This window comes from Lycium barbarum, chromosome 2 (genome assembly GCF_019175385.1).
Source record: "Lycium barbarum isolate Lr01 chromosome 2, ASM1917538v2, whole genome shotgun sequence".
Lineage (NCBI taxonomy): Eukaryota > Viridiplantae > Streptophyta > Magnoliopsida > Solanales > Solanaceae > Lycium > Lycium barbarum.
Window position 1 is genome coordinate 146,661,426 of NC_083338.1, and position 26,161 is coordinate 146,687,586.

General features: G+C 32.7%; 1 protein-coding gene and 1 long non-coding RNA gene across 2 annotated transcripts; one reads left to right on the forward strand and one right to left on the reverse strand.

Annotated features, from left to right (window-relative positions):
- Positions 1-12,703: 12,703 nt before the first annotated feature.
- Positions 12,704-13,917, reverse strand: LOC132623435 (uncharacterized). The gene is made up of 3 exons (XR_009576236.1): positions 13,518-13,917; positions 12,956-13,073; positions 12,704-12,847 (listed from the first exon to the last, which is right to left on the reverse strand). It is a non-coding gene; the product is annotated as an uncharacterized LOC132623435 (long non-coding RNA).
- Positions 13,918-18,457: 4,540 nt separating this feature from the next.
- Positions 18,458-25,126, forward strand: LOC132627905 (polyadenylate-binding protein RBP47-like). Its single transcript, XM_060343516.1, has 6 exons — positions 18,458-18,912; positions 21,244-21,724; positions 23,428-23,492; positions 23,571-23,701; positions 23,790-23,886; positions 24,716-25,126. The coding sequence occupies exons 1-6, from the start codon at positions 18,544-18,546 to the stop codon at positions 24,878-24,880; spliced, it is 1,308 nt and encodes a 435-aa protein (XP_060199499.1). The 5' UTR covers positions 18,458-18,543; the 3' UTR covers positions 24,881-25,126.
- Positions 25,127-26,161: the final 1,035 nt, after the last annotated feature.

Genomic DNA, 26,161 nt, shown 5'->3' on the forward strand with positions numbered 1-26,161 from the left:
TCAATTTAAACCTTCCCATAAATCACGCATAACAGTCGTTCTTCCATAAAAGCTTACGAATCTCTCTCAACTTTTATCACTGAAAAATATACATTGAAATATAATGAAATATGGTTAATTGTTTAAGAAATATAAAGTTGTAGTATGCGTATATACAATGGAATACAATAAAATATATCAGAAACTGTTTCATAAATTAGAAATACAAAATGCAGAAATACATTGAAATACAGTGAAATACAAAAGTTGTGAAAACAAAGTGTAGTAAAAATCAGCTCTATATTGGATAATTCACTATATTTACACCAAAAAAAGATAAATACATTGAAATACAGCGAAATAATATACTGAAATATACTGAAAATTAAATATATTGTTTGTTAATACACAGAAATTCACTGAAATATATTGAAACATTTTATCAAACACTTGGTGGGCATGAAGCTCCACAACTCAGCATGAAGCTCCACAACTCTCATCATTGGTGTTCTCACGGGAAAGAAGCGAGTCATCTCAGATTGCTACAAAAAAGACGTTATCCGGAGATAAAGACTTTCAATTGGACTAGTTAGAGGCGTGGGATGACTTAAGTGGATATAAATTATGATAGCTCATATCTACTATGTCCATCAACTGTTTTGAACTCAAATTTACCTCAAACTTTTCCCAACAATCTTTAGATCTTTCTATCTTTGATAGAAGTCCAGCAACTATAACAACAAAAAGAGTAAGGCCTTGACACTTTTCTGCAATTATGTATCCAATTTCAATTAGTTCTTCCAAAGGAAAATTTTCTTTTGGGAATATCTTCAAGTGGAGCAATTCCCAACATTCTTCTTTTGAGAGGAATCGAAGGAGATGAACGCCATCGCGATTAACTTGTGAAGCCACGTCTTGGAGTCTGCTTGTGAAGAGAATTCTACTTCCATAATCTCTGTGTGCGCCAACAGAGAGAGAAAGAGGGGTGAGGGAGAAAATCAATTTAAAACACTAGGAGATGGAACGGAAAGAGAAAGAGCAGTGACGGAGAAAATAGATTTGATAGGTGAGAGAAAAATATTTGAAAAAAAATAAAAATTGTGCGTAAATAGGAGAGAGGTACTTAGTTTTAAGGAAATACACTGCAGTTACGAAAACAAGTTATAGATGATAATTTGATAAATAATTAAGCTACCAAATATAATTTTTTTTTAAAAAGGTAGTTATTACTAATAAATAAGTCTTCGATGTAGTTATGGGCTGTAAAAATTCCATTAAACAATCATAATTTGTACTAACGTAGATGGTTGAGTAATGAATGAAAAGGGTCCATTCATGAAACATGATAGTCACGGAAGATTTATATAATTATTGTTGTAATCAGTGGCGGAGCGAACTCCCTTGGCGGAAAAAAATACTGTTTTTACAAGGTTAAAATTATTTTTTTTATATATATAGTAAATGTTGAACCCCCTTAGGCTTCTTCGTATGTTTACTTTTTTATATTTTGAACCCCTTCGACGGAAATTCTGGCTGCGCTACTGGTTGTAATTGAAGATTGAGATATAGTTATTATTATGGAAAAATAACACTGTATGTCTATTTGGGGAAAATATTTACCCGAAATTGCCTATATTTACCCTAATGATCCTTTTATACACTGTGATAAACTTTTATACAAGGTCGATACACTATCTGCAATAAGTTCATCATGTTGTATATCGTGTGTATAAACACTTTTGCAAAAAAAAAAAAAAAATGCTATGCAGATTTTAATCAAAAATATGACTATGTGGATGTAATATTTTATGCTGGATTGTATATTATTGAAATTATCTCTTATAACATTCTCCATTTCTGGTTTATTATGTGTGAAAAATAAGAAATATCAAACTTATATCATAATAGTGCATACCAGTAACGAGCAATGAAGTAAATGCAATTTTTTATAATTAAGGCGAAATAAAATTATAGACGTTAATCATAACATAGGAGAATGATGGTGATGGATTATAGTAATGAGAAATGCACATATAGTCGATTTCAAGATTCATATTTACGTATAGTCAATTTTTTTAATATTTTTGTAGTTTATCACTTTAAAACAACTTTAGACACGCGATTATAATTAATCCGATGGTGGTAGCCGCCAGCCGGTAGGTGTCGGCTTGTAGAAATAACGGAAAAGGTTCAAAAATACCCCTGAACTATTGAAAAAGGCTCATAAATACCCTCCTTCCACCTTTTGGTCTAAAAATACCCTTAAGGTTTGTTTTTGGCTCAAATATACCCCTCAAACTAACAAAGTTAAAGTTAACTCTTTTAAAAAGCCAAATGGCATTTTGTGATTGGACACATATATTATTTAATTTAAAAATTAAAAACTATGAACAAAACTGATTTTTTTTTTGCATTTCGTGAATTAATCAACGAATTTTTTTTATTTTTTTTTGCATTTCGTGAATAAAAAAATGAAATAGGAAATTATAATTTTTTTTTTGCATTTCGTGTATTGAAAAATGAAATAGGATAAAAAAATTAATTTTGTTCATATAAAAACAAAATTGGAAAATATATTTTGTCCAATTTTCCAATTTCGTTTTTATATGAACGAAAAAAAAAAATTATCCTATTTCGTTTTTTAATACACGAAATGCAAAAAAAATTATAATTTCCTATTTCGTTTTTTTATTCACGAAATGCAAAAAAAAACATATTTCGTTGATTAATTCACGAAATGCAAAAAAAAAAAAAACAGTTTCGTTCATATTTTTAAATTTTTTAGTTTTTAATTTTTAAGTTTCCACACAATTTTTTTTAAAACAAATATGTAAATTACGGAATTTTATTATTGGCAATTTTTTTTTTAAATCTGGAATTTTAAATTACTGGAAATTTATTATTGGCAATTTTTTTTTAAAATTTGGATTTTTTTTTTAAATTACGGAATTTTATTATTGACCAATTACAAATTTCCATTTGGCTTTTTAAAAGAGTTAATTTTAACTTGTTAGTTTGAGGGGTATATTTGAGCCAAAAACAAACCTTAAGGGTATTTTTAGACCTAAAAGGTGGATGGAAAGGTATTTTTAGACCAAAAGGTGGAAGGAGAGTATTTATAAGCCTTTTTCAATAGTTCAGGGGTATTTTTGGACCTTTTCCGTAGAAATAATAATGGAACAGAAAGGGAGTAATGATGTCAAAGAGACAACTACTAAAGTTTAAAATTCCCTCAACATGGTAGGTACGCTTCTGAAATTTTTAAATCTATATGCCGTATGTAACTAGTACTAATTTTAATGCATTAATAAGCATCTGTGCCACGGTAAAGGGACAACATGACATTTATCTCAATATAAAAAGGTCATAAAGTAAATTCTACATTTGACAAATCTAGCAGCATTTTCCAATTAAACTTTGATTCTTTAAATGCAACTTGCAATTAGTAAACACTACGAGAAAGTACAGAAATGGCAACAATTTTTTGGTAACAAAAATAATATTATTGGTAAAATTTAATATTTGACAAAATTTAGTTTTATTGTTGGAATATATGGTGAAACTTTTAAAAATGAACTTTTTTTTTTTTGCCAAACAATTTAATTTTGTTGTCATATATTGACTATTGTTGCAAAAAGTACTTTTGGTAACAACAAAAGAGTGTTTGCACGTCGTTGCAATAACAGCGATGGGGAAAGTTTATGCAACAATAAAAAAATGTTGTTGCCAAAATTACTTTTCGCAACAATAGTCAATACTGTGGCAACAAAAAAATTTGTTAGCAAATATCTTCTTTCTTGTAGTGAAATAAGAAGAATCGCCGAAGGTCATGGTGGAATATAGTTAATGAAAGTCTCGAGTTTGAAATTTGGGCATGAAATCGTCTTTAATAGCGAGCAGTTTACCTTTAAAGTAGTACTTTCAGAGATGTGTGTGTATTAGTCGTACCTGAAATAAATATCAAACACCACTTGGGAAACAAAAAGAAAGTAAATGAGAGGAAAATGTATTGATCAATCCTTGGAACCCCTTCTATTATTATCATCCCTCTCCTTGCTCGCTACTTAAGGTATCCTAATTTGCTTTAATTTTGATGGTCAATACCAATTTTTGGGTGAACTTCGACTTCAATTTTAAAAATTAAAGAAAATCACGTGTAAATTATATTATTCGTGTCAAAGTAGGATAGGGATGTGGTCTTCCACAAGATATACATAAATTAAAATGTTAACTTTTGTTTACAAAAGGCACTAAAACAATATTAAGAGTAATTCTATGTCAAACTAGACATTTTTGACTATCTAAATTAACTTAGTTGATTTGATTAAAATAACTTTAGAAGATTAGGAAGCTCCTCTAAATTTTGATTAGAAAAATAAATTTAGGAAACTTCCATTAATAGAAAAACCAATATTACAGATATGCATATCCACGAATGGAGAAAGATTAGTTGTGTAAGAACAATTTTACAATCAAAAAACCCATTAATGAAACAGTAATGGCATCATTAACGTACCCCATCATTCATAGAAACTAGAAAGCTTATACTCAAAAATATAACGGGAACCTTTGATACTCAAAGGCTTCATCAACACACTATATTAAACATATCCTCCATTTATGTATGTCACCTGCATTTATACTGGTCAACCAACCACTAAAATGATACAAAAATAAGGTTGAAACTTATCTGCACTCGATGTTTATATCAACTTAATGAATATATGACACATGTCTTCATATTCCTTAATTTTTATCATTTAATTTAACTGCAGTTAATTAAACACATTTTCACCTTAATTTAGGATGAAAATCATTTACACCCCCAATTATGCTTTAAAAATCAAACTCCCCCTCAACTTTAAACGATAGACATTCTCCTCCCTTTATCCTAATTGACTTTTTTAAATGCCTATTTTATCCTTACATTATCAACTTTGGTCTTCTTTTTTTTTACTTCTTTAAAATTATGATATCTTTCATTTTTTTAATTTATGTACCAAATTTCTTATAAAAAATAAATATTATCTTTTAGGCGAATAAAAAAGTAAAAAATACTAATTGAGTATATAAATTAATGATATTCTATAATAAAATAAATTAGCAGAATAAACAAAAAATTAATTTTATTAAAAATAATCAAACTTTAATACTCCAACACGCCTGCGTGCTTTTGTTGTGTGCTTATTCAAAATGCTTTGCTCAATTCTTTTTTTTTTTGGGAGGGGAGGGGGGGGGGGGGGGGGGGACATCAGGCTCGGCGCACATCAGCAATCTCTGTTTTGTGATTGCCACGTTTTGCTTATGTGGACCCTCTATTTTCTTCACTTTTTAGACCAATTTGGTTCATCGCCACAAAGTAGGCTTAACCTTTTCTTTTTCTTGCCGTGTAAACGAATTTTCCGCATTTGTTTAATACTCCTTCCGTTTTAATTTATGTGAATTTATTTAACTGGATATGATATTTAAGAAAGATGAAGACTTTTGAAATTTATGGTTCAAAATAAATCTTGAATATTTGTGTGGCTGTAAATCATTTCATAAAGTAAATTTGTTTCCAAATTAGGAAAAAGATCATTCATTTTGACACGAATTAAAAAGAAAATAGGTTCACATAAATTGAAACATAGGGAATAGTAAGAACCAATCAACTCAACATGTAATATTAATTAGTTTGTATATTATCATACCTAATAAACTGAACATGTAATATTGATGTATTTTAAGGAAAATTTCACACTTTGCTCTCTGTTGATTTACTTGTGTTGACTGCAAAATTATTTTTACAAAGATATAAATAGCTGGAAATACTAATAGAGTAAAAATTTGTTTCTTGAAGAATAATCGCACTCTCAAAATTTGTACTTCAATAATATCAAATAAAAGTTGCTTATATATCAAATCTAATATTCATAAAAAAAAGTTAATCATCAATTTTAACATTTTCACCTGCGCTTGGGCCCGTGCACAACACGGGTTTTTATAACTAGTTTATTTATACAAGTGAAAAATAACAGGCCATAATAACTTTTAAATATATTTCTATATAGGTAATGCAAAAGCAATTTTAAAATAGAGGCAAATTTTTAAAATGATTTATTTATACTGTAAATGAATTTTATTACTATAATTTAAGAAATGTTCCATTAGTGACAACCAAAACTTGTTTATTTATATAACAATAGAGAATATATGAGAAGTGCAATTTAAATATACATACATGCATTTACAAATTACATATATACATACTTACTGCATATAATATTGAAATAACAATCATAAGAAATAGCATTAGATTTTGTTACAAATTCATAAAAGTATTATTCTACTTATAATGTTAATGAACTAAAATAAAAACCGATAAATACCTAGATTAAATAAATAAATATTATATATAATATAAAAATGTATTATATAAATGGAGGATTGAAAAAATAAGGGTGAAATAGTCATTGCATAAGATAACAGGGGAAGAATTGTCTATTGTTCAAAGTTGAGGGGAAAGTTTAATTTTTAAAGCATGCATTAAATATTATAAGTTTGTGTGAGTAGTTGTAAACATCAGGTGCGGATATAAGTTTTTGCCCAAAATTAATTTTTAAAATAAAGTACTCTGCAAGAAACATATTTTCGTCTATACCAAACTTACCGACCAAACTGAATGAACCACTTTACGTGTTAAATTTTGAGTTTTGAATGTGATTAGCCAAAAGCCGTATTCAAACTTTTTTACCATGATTTGATGTATATTTGACCAGTACTCCTTTGTCGTAATTGGTACGACTTAATTCGCATGAGTATCTAAGCTACTAACGTTTTGTTATTCGATCACGTTAATATCATTGCATTAAAATGCTAGTGATGTATTCTGCGGTTGACATATAGCATAATTCTATATGTCTAACTACTTGTACGTTCTAACATAAATTCTTAAACCTAAAGTAGCCATGCATTAAATATTATCGCCAGACTAATACTACGATTGCAAAGGAAGACGTAATTGGATTTGAGAATAGCTTGTGAAAGTCAAAGTTCTTACATTGGGATCAATAGAGATCCTTTTTTTCCTAGTGTTAGGGGATAGAGGTGCTCTTAGTGTTTGAAATTGGTTAAACCGTTTCATTTGAAAAACAAAAGTACACAGATTTTTTTTTCAGTGTGTTGTCTTTATTTATTTGGCAGCAACTATATTAAGTATAAGGCATTCGGGGTAACCCACACTTACGTACATTTGATGAAAAAGTTGACTATAAGTCTATAATGTGTAAAGTAACTCAGTTCTTCAACGTACATATGTATGTTGACATAAACGTGAAGGCCATTTAAGAATTCGTTGATGTTTTTATATGGGTTAAAATCACTATTTGCTTTAGTGAGAAAAGGTGAATTCAATTTAATAAAGATAACAAATTAATGAATATTCGAAGTTAACTGTTGCAGTGCAACCATAACTTGGTTGGAATTGGTTTCGACGTAAAAATAAGAGAGCCTCCAATAGCAATAGGAGTGATTTTTTCAACAATTGATCCCATTTTTTCGCATACAATATCTTTTATTTTAAGAAATAACTAACTCTGTTTTGTGAACTTTGAAATCGGGATTAATTTAATCCAATCCTATTTTATAATATACTTGAAGTTGATTTAGTTCAAGTTAATTTGCACTTTGAGCTTTGTTTGATGAAAACGTTTTTAGTAATTTACGGATATTATACAGGCTGAGGCAGCTTACGTGTATTACCAATCATTCTGCAAAACAGAAACTTTGGGCCTGTAGAAAAGGAAGAACTTTTGGGCCTGTAGAAAAATAGAACTTTGGGCCTGTAGAAAAGAAGAACATTTGGGCCTGGTCCGTTAAAGATGTACACAAAATTTCGGTGATTGGGCTTATGGAATGAGTCCACTATATCAACATTTTTTTGCGTGGATTGTACTTCGAAAGCGCTGGTCTTTAATTTTTGTCCTTCACTTAAAAAAGTGGCCGAAAATACTCCGAGATTTTGGTTAGAACCCCACTCAATGAAAAATAAATTAAAATTCGCAATGGCTTTCGCAAAACCTCTGCCTTAAGGCCTAACATTTGCTCAAAATTAGGCCTATTCGGGTAAAAATTATGCCTGAAGGCCTAATTTGGGAAATTTTTTGCCTTAAGGCCTAACTTTTGCTACGAACCTCTGTCTTGCGATTTTTTTTAACTGAGCTGGAGTTCGCACCCAGAACCTCAAGTTATTACACAAATGACAAAAATTAAAGACCAGCAATTTGAGGCCAAAAATTAAAGACCACCCCCGAATAAGGAAAATCGTGCAATTGATTGTGATTCACTAAACATTGGAACGGGTCCATATTTGTCTCGACCTGGTATACCGCAGTTGCTTTTCTTTCATTTTTTTGTGCGGATTGTCCTTCTTTTGGAGCGGTTTTAATTTTACCCCTCAAATTGTTGGTCTTTAATTTTTGCTCTTCGCCTAAAAGGTGGCCGAAAATATCCTCAGGTTCTGGGTTCGAACCCTCGCTAGGCATAACTAAAAGTCTGCCTTATAAGGCAAAGTTTGCCATCTCCGGCAGACTTTTAGTTATGCCTTAAGGCAAAGTCTGCCGCATAAGGCAGACTTTTTGCAAAGCCTTGCCTTGCGATTTTATTTTTATTTTTATGACTAAGCTGAGGTTCGAACCTAAAACCTCGGGGTATTTTAGGAGAAGAGCAAAAATTAAAGACTAGCAATTTGAGGGACAAAAATTAAAGAGCACCCCGAATGAAGGGCAATCGTGCAAATTACCCCTTTTCTTTTCTTTTCTTTTCTTTTTTCTCACCAAAAGCAAAGCTCTCCTTGGAGGACCACAGTGGTACTGCTTGAAGCTCCTATCGGAAATAAATCAGTAGGGCCATGTACGAACGATTGAATGTGCGTTAGAAAGGGGAAAAGACCATACCTGAATGAGAAAAAAGTTCTGTGTGCTTGGCACTACAATATCAAAAACTGCTAGAAATAAAGCCGCATCCTGATTGTGACTTGTAGAAGCTGAACCCGAACCAAATAACAAAGTGCTTTATGGTCTTATGGGACTTTATTTAGTCATAAGAAATTAATTAAATGAATATGAATAATAAATTTCGAATCTAATAAATTAAACAAAATATAATAGAATTTCAAATTCATAAAGTTCAAATCTTCTTTGCACTTAGCTCGAAAGAGCATTGAAGGGAAAATTATTTCACTTGTTTGTTGGGTATATCCAAAAGAGAATATTACTCATTCCGAAACTATTAGTCTCTAATGAATATCAAGGGACAAAAGTCTTGAAACTGAAAGATAATAAGTAACCTTTGAGTACACTAGTACGCAACCATCCAAAGTGCTTCTACATGGGACTTTATTATTTTTTCTTCAAAAAATTCAACCTAACCTAACTCCCACACCATGGGCGGACTAGGGTGCGCAAAGGATTCATCCAAATCCCTCTCGTCAGAAAATTACATTGTATATATAAAATTAAACTTAATTTTGCTTATATACAATAAATGTTAAATCCCATAACTTTTTCATCTCTTTTTTTTATTTTTATTTTATATTTTGAATACCTTAAAGAAAATTTTAGATCCGTCGCTACTATTGCCGTATACAAAATTCAATTCCTTCCCAGGAGGAAAAAAAAAAGGCAACTTGAGAGTATGTAACATTTGACCTAAGTGAGTACCATGCTACCTAGGAAAGTGCATATCCTTGTCAAAAAAAATCATGATGAAAATAGAAAAGATTGAACGAATGTCAGATACCCAAAGGCATAAATAGAGAAAAAGTGCCCATAGTTTATGGGATTCAGCAGTTGAATTAATTGGATTTTTGTTGTTTGAGTGTCGAATCTACTTCCCCAACTTTGGGAGCCAACTAGGCAAGATCCATTTCTCTTGAAGAATCTTCCTTTAAGTGGAAATAAATAAACACTAAAATTATAAAGCTTGAAACTAGTAGGAATCTTTGAGAAAATATTGAACTCAACTAGAAAATTTTCCAATCCTGTTGAGATACGTGACCAGTTTGTGATGATCTCCTAGTATCCACTATGAATTATTCCACTCAAAGTACAATTTGATGCTCCCACTTCAATTCACTACTTAAAATAGAGCCAATTCCGAGAAAAACCCGATCGAACGCCGTTGTTTTTAAAGGATTACCGACCAAAAATTGGTCAGTTGTTCGAAATTTATTTACCCGATCTAACGCGGTGAATATATCACAAATTACAATTAAATTACACTTGAAAAATAAAGTGAACAAAATGAATAAAAATAAATATTCTTCATGTTGAGGTGCGGATATCTCGCTTTCTTTTAGGAGATTCAATTTCGCTGCAGCATAATCTTCACCGATTCAGCAATAACCTTCTTGACTTGTCTCCTCCTGGATACAACAGCCCGTCAACCTCGTGTGACTCAAATAACTCCGGACTAGTTGAAGAGTCCAAAGCTCCACCAATAAGAACACCTTCCTTCAACATAAAAATATTCTCTTTTATAGTGACTAAGTTGCAAACTTAGAATATTTTTTCTCTCTCAACTCTCTCTTTCACTGCACCAACCTCACAATATTTACCCACACTTCTCATATTTCTCATTACACAACTCACGGAAGAAAAACACCTCCTTATATAGGTGTAGAAATCATCCATAGAGTAAATTAGAAAGTAATCGGTAATTAAGTGAGGAAGAAGATGGAGGTTGTGGTTACAAGAGTTATGCCTTAGCGGGGTAATTAGTAGGATAAATTACACCACCACTTTCTGGTCAATTTATGGCCACTAACATGACAAGATACAATTCATTTTAATATATTTATTTTTAATATGAAAATGCACAAACTCCAACAATTTGTACACAGTGTTCTAATAGTGTGTGATCAAAATCATTTTTTTCAGGTCAATAAGTATTTAAGACAAGCTTTTGTTGGTTGCATGGTAACCTATTTGATAGATATAATTTATTGGGGTTTAATTCTATGTATTGAAAGTGTAAAAGATGATTATAATTAGTCATTTAAAAGGTAATTACAGTTATTTAATAATATATATTGGTGAAATAGAAAAACCCTGTTATAACATGCTAAATTGCCATGATGGTATAAGAAAATTATTACATTTGTAAACTAATAATAATAATAATAATAATAATAATAATAATAATAATAATAATAATATAATATAATATAATATAATATAACTTAAATCCAGTTATGTTATTGTGTGACTTTTTTGTTACCTTACTAATTATGTGGGATGCCAAAATCATGAAATATATTTGGGCATTATATATTATTTGATTAATATCTAAAATATGATTTTGTTAAGTCCTCTCGCACAGTCTCACTATTGTTTATTTCCTTTTATAAGTTAGATTTCTACTTAGTGAGTTACTAAAATATCTTCCCAAAGGACAAATGATCACATTAAAAAGACATTAAAAATAATAAACATTTTAAAGGACCTTTGACTCGTGGGTGCATGAACCAAGTTGAGTAGTTGACTACATGAGCACATGGAAAAAATTATAGTACTACGTATGGTGGACATACTATTTTTGCAGACAAAATTTTATATATTGAACTTGTACCAGAAATGTCTCTCTCAATACTAGCTAGTGGGAGTTTCTAGCATTAGTAAGCTCCACACTAACGTACCGTCTAAAACTTGAACAAGTTGATAAAAAAACACGAAACTCCTATTACTTGTTATCAACAAAAAATATAACACTCTTTTTTATCCTATGTGCTAAAAATGCCTAAATTTTTGAACTCCCACAATGGCATTATCGCATGGGTCTTAAGAACAGGCAATATGATCTCAATAATTGAACATAGTTACTACTAGTAGAAAATTTCTTTATGACACGACATTATTCTGTTTAATAAGTGTTTCTTTGGGGTGGGGTGGGGGGGGGGGTGGGGGGGGGGAGGTTTAGTATTGCTCCAAATTGGACGGCGGGCATGCAATGTGGTCAAATAACTCAAGTAAGGTAGCTTGCGCATGTAAACTTAGTACAAGGAAGGTTGATAACATATATCTTTCGGTACATTTGAAATCAATAGCGGAACTACACTTGTCGAAGGGTAGTCAATTGACGGTCTTTCATTGAAACATTATGCGTACTGTGCATACAGGTAAAAAAACTTTGGTCTTATAAGTGTGTATATTATATTTTGAATTTTCTTACTGAAAATTCTGACTCCATTACTGATCAACGAATAAATAACTTTCATAAAACCTTCCATAAGTTTCTTAAATCTGTCAAGAGAATAAGCTCCATTTCTTCGACCGCAACTTCCCAAATTATTAGCAAATCTTCATGTTTATACCCTCCGTTTGCCAGAAAAGCGGGTAATTAAGTTATGTATGACTTGTTAATTGTTATTGACCCATATGCATCTTAACTCAACCCATTTTGAATTAAGCTAACTTTGACGAATAAGTTTTTAACCCATTTATTGATTTGACCCATTTTCACTAGCTTAAACTTTGACCCAATTTATTTGCCCGAGTCCGGAGCCTAAAGAGTATAAAAATACACGGTCTTTACCAAAGGGGATGACAAAAAATTAATATACCAAAAGGGGTATATCGTGGATCAGCCCACGATATACCCCAAATTTTTTTTTCCGTGTCAGACAGAAATCAACGAAAAACAAAAAAAAATAAAAATTTATTGTATAACGTGGACTGATCCACGTTATACAATTTTTGTATAACGTGGATCAGTCCACGTTATACAAGTTATATTTTTTCAGGGTCTTTTTCAAATGAGAGAGCTATTTCATCCAAGACTGGAGCAAACTCCTCACAGTATTTACACCCAAGTCGATAGAACTCTAGCAGTACTGCAAGGGAGAACAAGAACAAAATGTATTAGACAATTGGCTGCAGCAGAAATCCTGCAAAATGATAACTACTTCTGAATTTTTTCTGCTTAAGAGAATAATACAAACCATCTTTCCCGGAGTTGAACACCATATCCTCAAGAGTCTCTGCAACTACCACCTTGACAGGTTCATTGTTTACTTCTGGAATAGGCAGCGATTTCAAGTATGGTTTCAACTTTCCATCCTGTAGTCATACAGATTGAAACAAATTGGAGGAAGAAAAAGAGATTTTGAAAAACCAAAACAGCTTGAAGTTTGATTGAGTAGCAACAGAATACAGGAAAATGTGGACTGTATAACGTTTTACGGGAAAAAAATATAACTTGTATAACGTGGACTGATCCACGTTATACAATATAAATTGTATAACGTGGATCAGTCCACGTTATACAATAATTTTTTTTTCCGTTGATTTCTGTCTGTTACGGAAATTTTTTTTTGGGGTATATCGTGGGCTGATCCACGATATACCCCTTTTGGTATATTAATTTTTTGTCATCCCCTTTTGGTAAGACCGTGTATTTTTATACCCTTTAGGCTCCGGACTCCTATTTGCCCCATCTATTCATAAATACTTTTTAAAAAGGTCTTTGTCCGTTAAACTATAGCCTCCTGCCTCTATATATACCTCAAAGGAGTATCAACTTCCAGAATCATACATACCACCAACCCGCGTACAAAGAAAGAGACATAGAGAGAGAGTTAGCACTACAATTGGTTTTCCTTAGGAAATGGCTGAACCAACGATAGTGTGCACTTGTGCTTTTTTCCTAACATTGATCTTGTTCTCAAATGGTATTTTATTGAGTGAGGGAAGGGTCTTGAAGAAAGAGAAGAACAACAAAACAATAATAAGCCATGGAGAAAATAGCCAAAGAAAAGTAGTGGCAGAGAACTACTTCAAATTTGGTCATGATAATGATCATAACATGCATGGCAATGTTAATGTTTCAGAAGATGGAGGTCCAGGCCACAGCCCTGGTGTTGGTCATGCAGTTGGACCTCCATGATGAAAAGAATATACATAAGCCCCATCAGTTGATTGATTACAACTGCTATATATTGTACTTGAATTTATTGGATTAGGAAGTTGGATATACATAGTATATCTATAGACTATAGTTAATGATATCCTTTTTTTTGTTTAGCTATCTTTTATTCGAAGCTTACTAGTCCGAGCCGCATCCTAAAAAGGGAAGTGGTTCGTATGAAAAGTTTCTCCATTCCATCACACTCCACGGTAATATTAGTAGTATTTTTCCCTTTCTGCCACCTAGTTTAGCATTTAGATATATCTAAAATAGGGACATGCGTCTCTATTGTGATTTTTATATATATCAGTATGTAATTAAACTACTATGTATAATGGTTTGTATCTTACTTTATTATTAGTCTGTAAAGTGTGAATTGTTATGTATTTAAGTTTTTGTTTAATTATTTTAACTTCAATTCGTACTATATATAAAGCAAATGGGATGAAGCATATCCATGTTTAAAAGGAACTAACCTGTGCATGAATTAATTAAGGAAATTAATTACGATTTTGCAAATTAATTTGAAATCTTAATTAGGAAAGACAACTGAGTTTTATATCTAAAATTTTGAATGATGATTTAGAAACTAAATTGGAAATTGCCACTGTACACTCTTAAAAGAAAAAATCCTAGAATTTTGTTATAAGCATGGTTTACATAAGATATGCATTAAGAAATAATCTTGTTAACGTTAATTATTTAACTAATCTTTAATATGCCTTAATCTTGGAAGACTCGGACATAAAAATCTGAACACAGTAGTTATTTTAAGGGAAAAGGGTCAAAAATACCCCTCTATTTTGGGAAAAGCGTTAAAAATATCTTCCATTATAAATTTGGATCAAAAATACCCCTCCCGTCATGAAAGTTTCACATATACCTCTGCTTTAACGGAAATCCCCAATATAACCGATTTCATTTTGAAGCCCGCTCCATTTAAACCCAACCCAACTAAATAAAAAATCCATATGGGTTACCCGCTCCTGTGCCTAGTGGCTCCAGATGTAGTACTCGGGAACAAGTTGGTCGCATATGAGTTTTTTATGTAGTTGGGCCGAGTTTAAATGGAGCGGGTTTAAAAGTGAAATCGGGTTATGTTGGGGATTTCCGTTAAGACAGGAATATATTTGAAAACTTTCATGACGGGAAGGATATTTTTGACCCAAATTTGTAATTAGGGTATTTTTAGTTTTTTCCCAAAGTAGAGGGGCATTTTGACCCTTATTTTAAATGCTACTATTGGAGTGGAGAACTTTTAACAGGGATGTACTTTATTTATTACTCTCTAGTCCCTCCATTTCATAATAAGAGGCGTTTTTAGCTTGAGTACACCTCTTAAAAAAATTACTCACTTCTAAAAAGTAATGAGTGTGTTTTTACTAACTTACCTTTAATTAAATGTCTTGAAAAAAAAGTATTCTCTCCGTCCCATTTTAAGTGTCATATTTTTTTTTTTGGTTTATTCCAAAAAGAGTGCATCTTTTTATATTTATTAGTAGGTTGATAATTCAAACCTCCTACATGGCGAGTTTATAATTACAAGATTCAAAGAACATTTTAGTACATTACACACATCTTTAATTTAGGATCACAAGATTCAAAAGTCTCTCTTTATTTCTTAAAAGTTGTGCTTAATCAAACTAAGACACTTAAATTGTAACGGAGGGAGTAGCTTTTTAATGGTTTTCCGATTATGTAAATATCCACTTATTTAAATAAAGATAAAATTGAAAGAAAAAATCAATACCTTTTGATTTTATGAAACACCACTTATTTTAAAACAAAATGAAAACACCACATATTTTAAAACAGAGGAAGTACGAAAATGTTATTTTATAATCCCCGTTCACTTTACTTCTCTACTTTAAACTTTTCATGTTGTTTAAGAAATAATAAATGGTGTATATAATTTACCAATGCACCAATATTAATTGATGCATATTTTTATTGAATTTGAAAAATGATTTGAAGTGAGTAATTAATACTATAGGTAAAACAGAAAAAAATAAATTGTCTTCTCTTGATATTCTAAAAGTGACAAGTAAAAGTGAAAATCTATTAATAGAATACTGAATAAGTAAAAGTGAACGAAGGGATTACTAGTATTTATTTTGTGGTTACAGTTTCATTTTTCATATAAATTTGTGACGAACGGACAAAAAAAAAAAAAAGACAAGGCCAACCATAGTTTCAAAAATCGCTGCGTATCTATCCCTATCTAATTTTGGTAACAATTAATGCTTGCACAAGACATGGCCTGAAATTAAATTGAATGATCAATCCAAGGATGAATTTATTACAACGTGGTCGTCTTTGTTAGCTCCTCCACTAGCTCGAAATTCCATACTACACACGATGGAGCTCATATTGGAGACGTTCATGATTTCTCATTCAGTAGTATATTTAATTGAAGCTAATTGATATTCCCTCCCGTCTCATATTACTTAGTCACTTTCCATTTTACATGTCTCTTAAGAAATCATAAATGAAAGATGTATTTCACTATCTTACCTCTATCTCTTTCCAATAAATACATTTTAATTGATTATTTTCAAGAACATTTAATATTTAGGGTAAGATGAGAAAAATTTAATTAATTCTATCTTGGTTTCGTAAATAAACAAGTAATTTGAGACATATAGTTTTAATAATGTGGCCAGATAATATAGGACGGAGGGAGTACTACTTTATTTCTCAAATTATCTGTCATGATTTCTAAAATAACTACGTAGTATAGATCAAAATTAATTAACGCCATAATCTAAGATCAAACGAGTTGGCATAAAATATAGAGCAGTAAGACAAGTGATATTTATTTTAGGGTTGGTCCCTTAATTATTGAAATTTTACTTTTAATTCGTATATATTATCTGACAAAGCACATTTAACCTTGAATTATTTTAAATGTGCCCTTCTGATAGATGTATTGTAATTTATGCATTATACAAAATTAATCTTGATTTTAAATTTTTATGTACTTTGAAATACCTCCAAATCCTTTTAAAGTTTGAGAATTTTAAAAGGTTTAACTAACAGTTCAAACTATTTCTAAAATATTCGAGTTGTCTTATATTTGTCCTTTTATCTATCTTTAATTTGATTCATGGGAGGTATGCACGGGTAATTTATTTTATATTTCTCCCTCATCCAACTTTTAATTTGATTTATGAGAGTTATGCCCCGTTAGTTTCGTCTCATATTTGACCTTTCCTTTAACTTATGTCCAACTTGCTTGACATTTAACACGATAAAGCCATGTAGACAAATAAAAAGCCAAAATTTACCCCCTAATGTTCCAAATTAGTTTATACGTGCCCTACACAATTAATAATTTGATGCTTATATTTGAATAACTAAAAAGTTCTAACTTAATACACTTCTGAACAATCGAAAAAGGGTCCAAATTAAATAGACTTAGTTGTGATTTTTACTGTATCAACTAAATCAAATTAACTTTTTATAGTGGAAAATTATTAGTAAAAGGAATTATATTTAAAATGAAAGATAATAATGAGGCTCCTATGAACCGCAAAGTAAATTTGAGACATATTTTATACTCCTATAAGATAAATAGCAAAAAGTATGGCTATACTTGAACCAACTTCCACGAGAAGATATTAAGAATGGTCCCTTATGTTTGAAGGTAGGTTCAAAATAGTCCCATAAGTATGCACTTAATGGTTTTGGTTCTTTAAGCTTTTCAAAAGTTAATACTGTTAGTCTTTATCAAATATTTTTTGAACTCTGTCTGTTTAACGTGACCGTAGCTATGGAAAAAAAAGAAAGAAAATTAGCTTGAACTCACATTTAGAGGTACAATTTTTGTAGTTTTGCCATTTTAAGTTATTTCTAGAGTATGGTGTAACTTTTTGCGGCATGTTTCTTATATTTTTTAGAGTCTAGTGCAGATTTTTGTGCTGTATATTTAAAATTTGATGAGACTTTCTTGGAGTTTATAATTATATTTATTTTTTAATTATTTTCATTAAAAATATACCGGACTAAGTTCAGTAAACATTTCATGGAGATTAAAAGTGTTAAATGCACACTTAAGAAACTATTTTGAATCTAACTTAAAAAATTTAGGATAATTTTTTGTCATTTTCTCAAGTTTCCACATGTACAATAAAAAAAAGGAGAAATAGTAACGTGACAGTACATGTCAAAGAATTGCCAAATCCAACAATACTACTGCTAGTACTATTAACAATTTCTGTCACACGTCTATCACTGTAAAACCCATCAGAGATAGGACGTAAAAAATTCTCACTTCAGTAACTGTAAAAAACCCAAAGAGGTGCAAAAAGACAAAGTCAAAAAGTAGCCGACTAAATTTATACGAACTAGGTAAAAACTTAGTAACTATTTTGGTATATATCCAAAACATTCTTAAAGATCAACGGTAGATATCGATAACCACCGTTTAATCTAACGGCTAATATATCATACAGGGCTTCACTGAACCCGTCATCCCTCCCCCATAAATCTTCCTGTACACCCATATCTATCTCTATATATAGTATATTTTTTTTTTAATTATAGTAAGTATATAAATAACAGTTTTTTACGTGTGTGTATGTGAGTTAGTTTACTCTCTAGGGTTTGTGTTTGAGGTAAAAGATGCAGAGTGAATCTCAAGAAACTAAGCCGCCAACAGCGCCGCCGCCAACAGAGGTGAGTGTAGCGGCGGCGCCACAGCAGCCATGGGTGGCGATGCAGTATCCAGCGGCGGCGATGGTAATGCAGCATCCAATGATGCCGGCGGCCCCACATTATGGGCCCCATTACATGCCTTATCATCCACATCATCACCACCAACACCACAACCACCATATCCTACACGCGCCGCACTCGCCGTCGCCACATCAGCAACAACAACAAGGTGGAGGAGGATCTAATAATACTGAGAATAGAACGATCTGGGTTGGTGACTTACATAATTGGATGGATGAGGATTATCTACGTAGCTGCTTTGCTTCCACTAACGAGGTTGTTTTTTTCTCTTTTCTTTTCCTCATTTTTATATAGATGTATATATATATATATATATTGATAGATATGTTCGAGTAGGGGTAAGGGCTGCTTACATTTTGGGTTACACCGAGTATGTTGTTGTTTGTTGCACATATATATATGGTCGAGGTAGGGGTAAAATTTGTGTATACTCTACCCAGACCCCACTTGTGAGATTACACTTGCTATGTTTGTTGTTGTTTGTTATTCCACATATATATACGCGGTTGAGGAAGAGGTAAGGCTTGTGTAAACTCTACTCCAGACTCCACTTGTGAGATTATTGTTTTTTCAACACGTGATGAGTATGTTGTTGTTTGTTGCACATATATATATATGGTCGAGGTAGGGGTAAGATTTGTGTATACTCTACCCAGACCCCACTTGTGAGATTACACTTGCTATGTTTGTTGTTGTTTGTTATTCCACATATATATACGCGGTCGAGGAAGAGGTAAGGCTTGTGTAAACTCTACTCCAGACTCCACTTGTGAGAGTTGAGTAATGTCTTGGGTATTTATTATTTTCGGTGATTAATTACTGTTGCTGAGCTCTTGTAGATTCTTCTTCTGCTATTATCTATTGTTTCTTATATTTCGATTATAGTATTATTTTGTTGTAGTAACTGTTTTTTTTTTTTTAAAGCATGTTTTGTCATGCTATATTTAGTATTTTGTCGTATACACTACCCTATCCAGACCCCACTTGTGGGATTACATTGGGTGTGTTGTTGTAATTACCGTTGCTAAGTGTGAATCTGGATTTGTTTTCTTATGTGGATTGAGTAGAATGATGGTAGCTACTATAGGTAGGAGCTGTCCCATGCACTTTCTTGAAGTAAAGTTCACTTTTTTTAATTAATTTTCTTGTATGTTTTAGTGACGGGTCCTCAAACGGAATAGTTTGCTTGATTAGTCCATGCTTCACTGGATATCTTGTTTTCCTTGCTTATTATTTAGGGGGGAAATTGCAGATTGTTCAAAGTTTATATGGTATTCCTTGTATGTTTTCTAGAGAAAATATTCTGTAATGGGAAGTTACAGATTCTATTGTGAAATACGCAAGGCAATAATTCTACTAGTTTAACTAGAGTGTAATAATTTTAGCATTTCATTGCCAATTAAGGAGACAATGTTGTCTCGCATTTCTGTATTCGAGTTAAGAGCTCAAGTTGGAAGCTTCTCTATGGCTGCAAGAGATTATTGTAAAAAATTATGTTCAAGATTGAAACTTTTGCTACTGAATCCAAATTTTAAGATGTGTAAAGCTCATGTCAGCCTTAAGTTTTCCACATTAAATATCATAACAGCTTTGGAAATTACTAAAAAGGTATAAGCTTGACCTTTTGGTTAATATGGATTCATCATGTAATCTCCTTGTAACCTCTCTGATACGGTAATCATTGTTGTTTGATATGACTAGACAATAATACAGATAAGAAGATAGTTACAAGGATAATATGGTACTGTCTAATGTTTCAAGGTAGTTGGAAGAATTCATGTTATAAAATCTTTAAGTACATCTTCTGAAGTTCTCGAATTTTGTGTATCAACTTCTCTGAACTCTCTAATTATGTAATCTGGAATTTTCTTAAAAGATATCGGAGTTGAGAGAAGATTACAATATAATATTCCTTAAATGTATGCTATTCTTTTACAGTCAGTGGGATTCTTTCAGTCTTGCTGGAGTATAGTTATCTTAATATTAAATTTCTAAGTCATGTTAATCTCTTCTCAATAAGCAAGCTTAATGAGGAGATAAATAAAGGCGTAAGGAAGTTTTTCCTGAAACATCTATTTTCTCTTCATTGTTTCCTTTTTGGTGTTTAGCAAATTTTGGATGACAACCATTAAAATTGCTAATATTATGTATCTATGATGTTATTGAGAACCTTCTGAGAAAGCACGTCGACCCTGCATTCTGTTGGTGCACAAGGCTACTCTGTACTAAGAACACAGTACACATTACTTATGTTGTCGCCCATGTCAATGAGTATGGCAGGTCATGCCACAACCAAGTTGGTGAACATTAAGGCTCTCTAGTGCTCAAATTAAATGACAAGAGAAGACTAAGTAATTAATGACAGTATAAGGACTCCTGGTAGCAGTTTAACATATATTTATACCGGAAGCAAAGCAACTCTTGAAGATGAAAACCATTTTAAATTTCGGATGTTCTTGGAGATGGTCATATAGTGACTCATTGCTCCACCCAAAATTGACTTTGCTGCATGGGGAAAAAAGGACGAAAGTGAAGTCTTTGGCTGCATGATTTTCTTGTCAGCTTATATGGCTCTTGTTTATGCAGGTTGCCTCCATCAAGGTAATTCGCAATAAACAGACTGGTTTCTCTGAAGGATATGGTTTTGTGGAATTCTTCACACATGCAGCTGCAGAGAAAGTTCTGCTGACATATTCTATCATGACAATGCCTAATGTGGAACAACCTTTCCGTCTGAATTGGGCTACATTCAGCATGGGTGACAAGCGAGCAAACAACGGTTCTGATCTTTCCATCTTTGTAGGAGATTTAGCTGCAGATGTTACTGATACCTTACTGCATGAAACTTTTGTGAAAAAATATCCTTCTGTTAAAGCTGCTAAAGTTGTCATAGATGCCAACACTGGTCGTTCAAAAGGATATGGTTTTGTAAGGTTTGGAGATGATAATGAGAGGACTCAAGCTATGACTGAAATGAATGGTGTGTATTGTTCAAGCAGGCCTATGCGAATTGGTGCCGCCACACCACGGAAATCATCAGGATACCAACAGCAATATTCTTCTCAAGGTAATGAGCGATGTAATTTAGATCTCTGTCTTTGCTGGCATTAGTTGTTGATATCTCTCTCAAGTTTCTTTTAGACGAAAGAAAATAACACCCCTGTGGAAGGAAAGAAATTGAGTAGCCTAGTTAGTAGTAATACCTTACAGCTTGATCCCTTAAAAAATTGGGGTCTAAGAACTTTATTTTCACAGATTTTCCTTTCATGAATTCTGTTAAGTCGGTGAAAGGCAGTGTTATCAAAAGCGAAAAGCGCGAAAAAAGCTCTAAGGTCAGCTGGGGCTTTAAGCGCCAAGCGCATGTAAAGCGTGGGCTTTAATGAAAAAAAGCGCAATGGTGCAAAAATACAAATATATATATGTTTAGTCCAAGATTAATAATAATAAGCATGAATAACAAATATATGGACAAAGAAATTGTAAAAATATTAAGGTAACGGTGAAATATCAATCATCTTGTGTTACCTCCTCAAGAGAGGCTCATTGGCAAGGAAAAGTATGTCTTAGAGCCTTGATGATGACACTGAAGCGCACATAAGCGAGGCGAAGGGCTCAACATGTTTTGAGCCTCGCTTTAGGGCTTAAGCGCGCTTAAAGCGCGCCTTTGATAACACTGGTGAAAGGGTAGACAGACTGGAAGAAAATCAATCTAATTGCAAAACGTTTTTGAGCATATAAAGTCAAAATTAGTTCTTTCTTCTTTTTCTGATTTAGTAACTTCAAAAGAGCATCATTGAATCTGGTGCCACTATCATTTCTGCTATCAAGACAGATGCACATATTCCCCTACCCTGTAGCATTGGTGATATTTTAGAGGAAATTAATCACTTGTGGACTTACTGATTTATATGCAATATCATGGTATTCCCATCAATCGTATTTCCTCTTGTTACAGGGTGTTTAGAATTTTGTTTTTCCTTCCTAGAATTTTCTTTATCATGTTATGTTCGCATGTTTCTCTGACCATATGCCTTTCTTTTATGACCTTCCTTTAATCATTTTCATGCCTTGTTTTTGATATTTGTATACTCATTGAAGTGATGACTTGGACTAAAAAGTGGTAATTTCGTTCTTCAAGTCAACTTTCTAGGATACATGCTTTCTACATTCTACAAAGTTTAGCTAACAAAATTTAATCTTGAGTGGGGGGGGGGGGGGGGGGGGAGAGATGACCACATTTCTCATTCAACTAGCAAATGGATTGCAATTTAATCTTGAGGGGGGGGGGGGGGGGGGGGATGACCACCTTTCTCATTCAACTAGCAAATGGATTGCAGGCACCTAACCTGGTTGTTATGTAGCTTCTTTCTTGAGGTTGTGTTTGTAACTGTCATCTTTGCTTGTAGCTGTTATCTTTAGGTGATATTTTCACAACATTAGTGATTGTTTTAGTTGCAACCAATATGTACCAGGTTGTTATTTGGCACCTAAAAGTGAAAGCATGAATGAGATTTGTGTTAACTTTATAGGTCTTTATAATTGTCTAAAGCAGGAAAGTAAATTAATGTGCTTCCTTCCTTATTAACCATTAAGGTTTTGTTTCCAATTTCACTTCATTTGCAAGTAGTTGATTTTCTTTTGCAGTTTTTCTGTAGTTGTAGTGTACATCAAACATAATGGTTTGTTATCTCAAACAATTATTGTGGATGTTGTGGCAGTCAAATTGACAGTTTTAGTATTTATTACTTGCTTCTAAACTGCATTTGGTAGGTGGATACTCCAATGGTGGACCAGCTCAAGGATCACAACCTGATGCAGATTCTACAAATACCACAGTTTGTTAACTAACACTATTCTTTCCTTTCCTCTTTTTCTAATTTTTTAGTCTTTTTGGCTAATCAATATCATTATAGATTTTTGTTGGAGGTCTCGACCCCAATGTCAGTGATGAAGACCTTAGACAACCTTTTGCACAGTATGGTGAAATAGTTTCTGTAAAAATACCAGTTGGGAAAGGGTGTGGGTTTGTGCAATTCGCAAACAGGTAGTTCGTCGTTGGTGATTTTTAAGTCGTTAGGTATCTTATTAGACAGCAAATGTTCGTAACAAATCTTTATAATTTTTTGTGGCAGGAATGATGCAGAGGAAGCCTTACAGAAGTTGAACGGAACGGTTATTGGCAAGCAAACAGTGCGCCTTTCTTGGGGACGAAACCCTGCAAATAAACAGGTATTATCTGTTTCTTTCTCCATCACCTCTTTGGCCCTATTGTTGCTTCTTTGAAGTCTATGTCTTTGGGAAAAAAGAATCTCTAAGACAGGCGAACAATGCTTTGGACAAGTTATAAATTACTGGGTTAGCATCTGTCGACGCATCTCATAGTTATTCTATTGTCCAACATTTGCTTGATTATGGAAACTCCTAGCTATGCTTGTTGGTATAAGTGGGAATATCTATCATCAAGCTGCATAAGCTATCTAGGAAGAATTAGTGTTTTTAAATATGGTTTTACTGCAAGACGATCAAAATAGCTGCTGCTTCCTCCCCCTCCGCTGAGGGTGGTAATAGGCTCTATTGGTATGCTGTCTCTGATAAATAGCATCTTGCTCCAATTAAGCTGTTAGACACCAGGTTCTTTTAACATGCTCTATTTGTGATTGTGTTGCATCAAGTCTCTGTCTGCTCTCTATTGCTTCTTTGAATTTTTATGTCTTTGGAGATAAAAAGAATCTCCAAGACAGATGGACTAATGCTTAGAACAAGTTTTCACTGGTGGCTGGTGTCCGTCATGTTTCATAGTTATTCTTGTGTCCAACAGTTGCCTGACTTACAGAAACTCTTTAAGTTATGCTTCTTGGTAGAAGTGGGAATCTATTACACGCTGCATAAGCTATTGAGAAGACACAGGTGTGAGATAACTTTTGGTGGTTGGGACGGTATTGATATGTAATCTCTGATAAATTGCATCTGGCACCAACTAAGCTGTTACATGCCATATTCTTTAACATGTCTCAATCTATGCTTGTATTTATCAATATCTACCTGTGGAATATTGCAGTCAAGATCTGATTTTGGGAACCAGTGGACTGGGAGCCCATACTATGGTGGACATTTCTATGATGGTTACGGGTATGCATTCCCACCACCACACGACCCAGGGATGTATGCTGCCGCCTATGGGGCTTATCCAGTGTATGGTACTCACCAGCAACAAGTGAGCTGAAAGTCTGCCACTGAGTTCCACTGCTTGAATAGTGAATGTGCTTAATCTATTTGTTTCAAGCTCGGAATGTAGAATTTAATCAAAATCCCTCCAAATGAGGAGTGGAACTGAATTTTGACTTGATGTGTTAGTCTCCTAGGGATTCTATTAAACATTTATTTAGAAGTTTGGACTTTAGACATGAAACTTCTTTAATGGAATAAATCATCCTACTGTGGTACATGTTGTGTACTTCAAAAAGCAAAATGTCGCTTGCAAAATGTTTTCAGATATGCTGGATGCAAATCTATCTTTCTGATATGATTTTTGTGTTTTTGTAATGGCAATGTGTGCAATGTTATCTGCAATTCCTACGAGCTATCTTCTGCTTTTGTGAAGAAAAGGTCCTACTTGGATTGCCAATTTTTCGGAATCTTGGTTTCGTTTCATGAATACTTATGTTTGAGCCGGAGTTCTCGGGGTTTAGTCTAGGGGTACGAGTGCATATGTGATGTGTTGGTTATGCGCATATTATGGTTTTGAACCCTACTGCTAATAGAAAGCTTGGCAACTTCCTTATCCCAAAGGCGGATGCAATACTATAGCATCGGATTTATCTGAACTCAGTACTCTCAATATTTTTGACGTGGGATATAAATTTATTTAAGAACTTATTGTCATTGCAACAAATAGCAGGTTTGAACTCAATATAGAAGAGTAGTTAGTCAAAAGTATGGATAATAAAATACATATCAACTTTAAACTTTATACACACGTCTATATATAGGAATTTGCAAAAAATGGCAGATTTTAAAGATACTCATTGATTGGCGAAATAATTGGTTTGAAATAATTTAAAGGAGCTAAATAATATTATTAATGTTGCTTTTATCATGGCAAGTATATCAATTATTATTGTCTTCATACATCTTCACTTATCAAATGCTTAGTCCTTGGTCACATGTTTAAAAGAGAGAACATTTTCACGTTTAATTATTGTCTTCAACTTATGTGTTGTAAGCGCATAATTTCACTCAGCGATTTGCATCACGTAATTTCAGTAGGCAAACTTCCTCTTCTATCAAACAAGAAAATGAATCCAGAACAAAGTTGAATAAGCACAAGTATAATATAGGAATGGCCATCGAAGTTTGTGGTGGAGTAGTAAATACTCTTTTATCTTTAATTAGAGTTTTCGGATTTCCTGAAAATGAAGTTGCTTTTACTAGGGAATGTTTTACTCTAAAATGAGACATTCTGATGAGAATCCAGACTAATCGAGCTAAAGAAGAACGAATACGA

What these genes read in the sequence shown, in the direction of transcription:
- LOC132627905 (XM_060343516.1), top strand. Translation starts at nt 18,544, where the DNA reads ATGCAGAGTGAATCTCAAGAAACTAAGCCGCCAACAGCGCCGCCGCCA. An exon ending in GCTTTGCTTCCACTAACGAG is followed by an intron (nt 18,913 to 21,243) that starts GTTGTTTTTTTC and finishes TTGTTTATGCAG; the next exon opens with GTTGCCTCCATCAAGGTAAT. An exon ending in TTTGTGCAATTCGCAAACAG is followed by an intron (nt 23,702 to 23,789) that starts GTAGTTCGTCGT and finishes TTTTTGTGGCAG; the next exon opens with GAATGATGCAGAGGAAGCCT.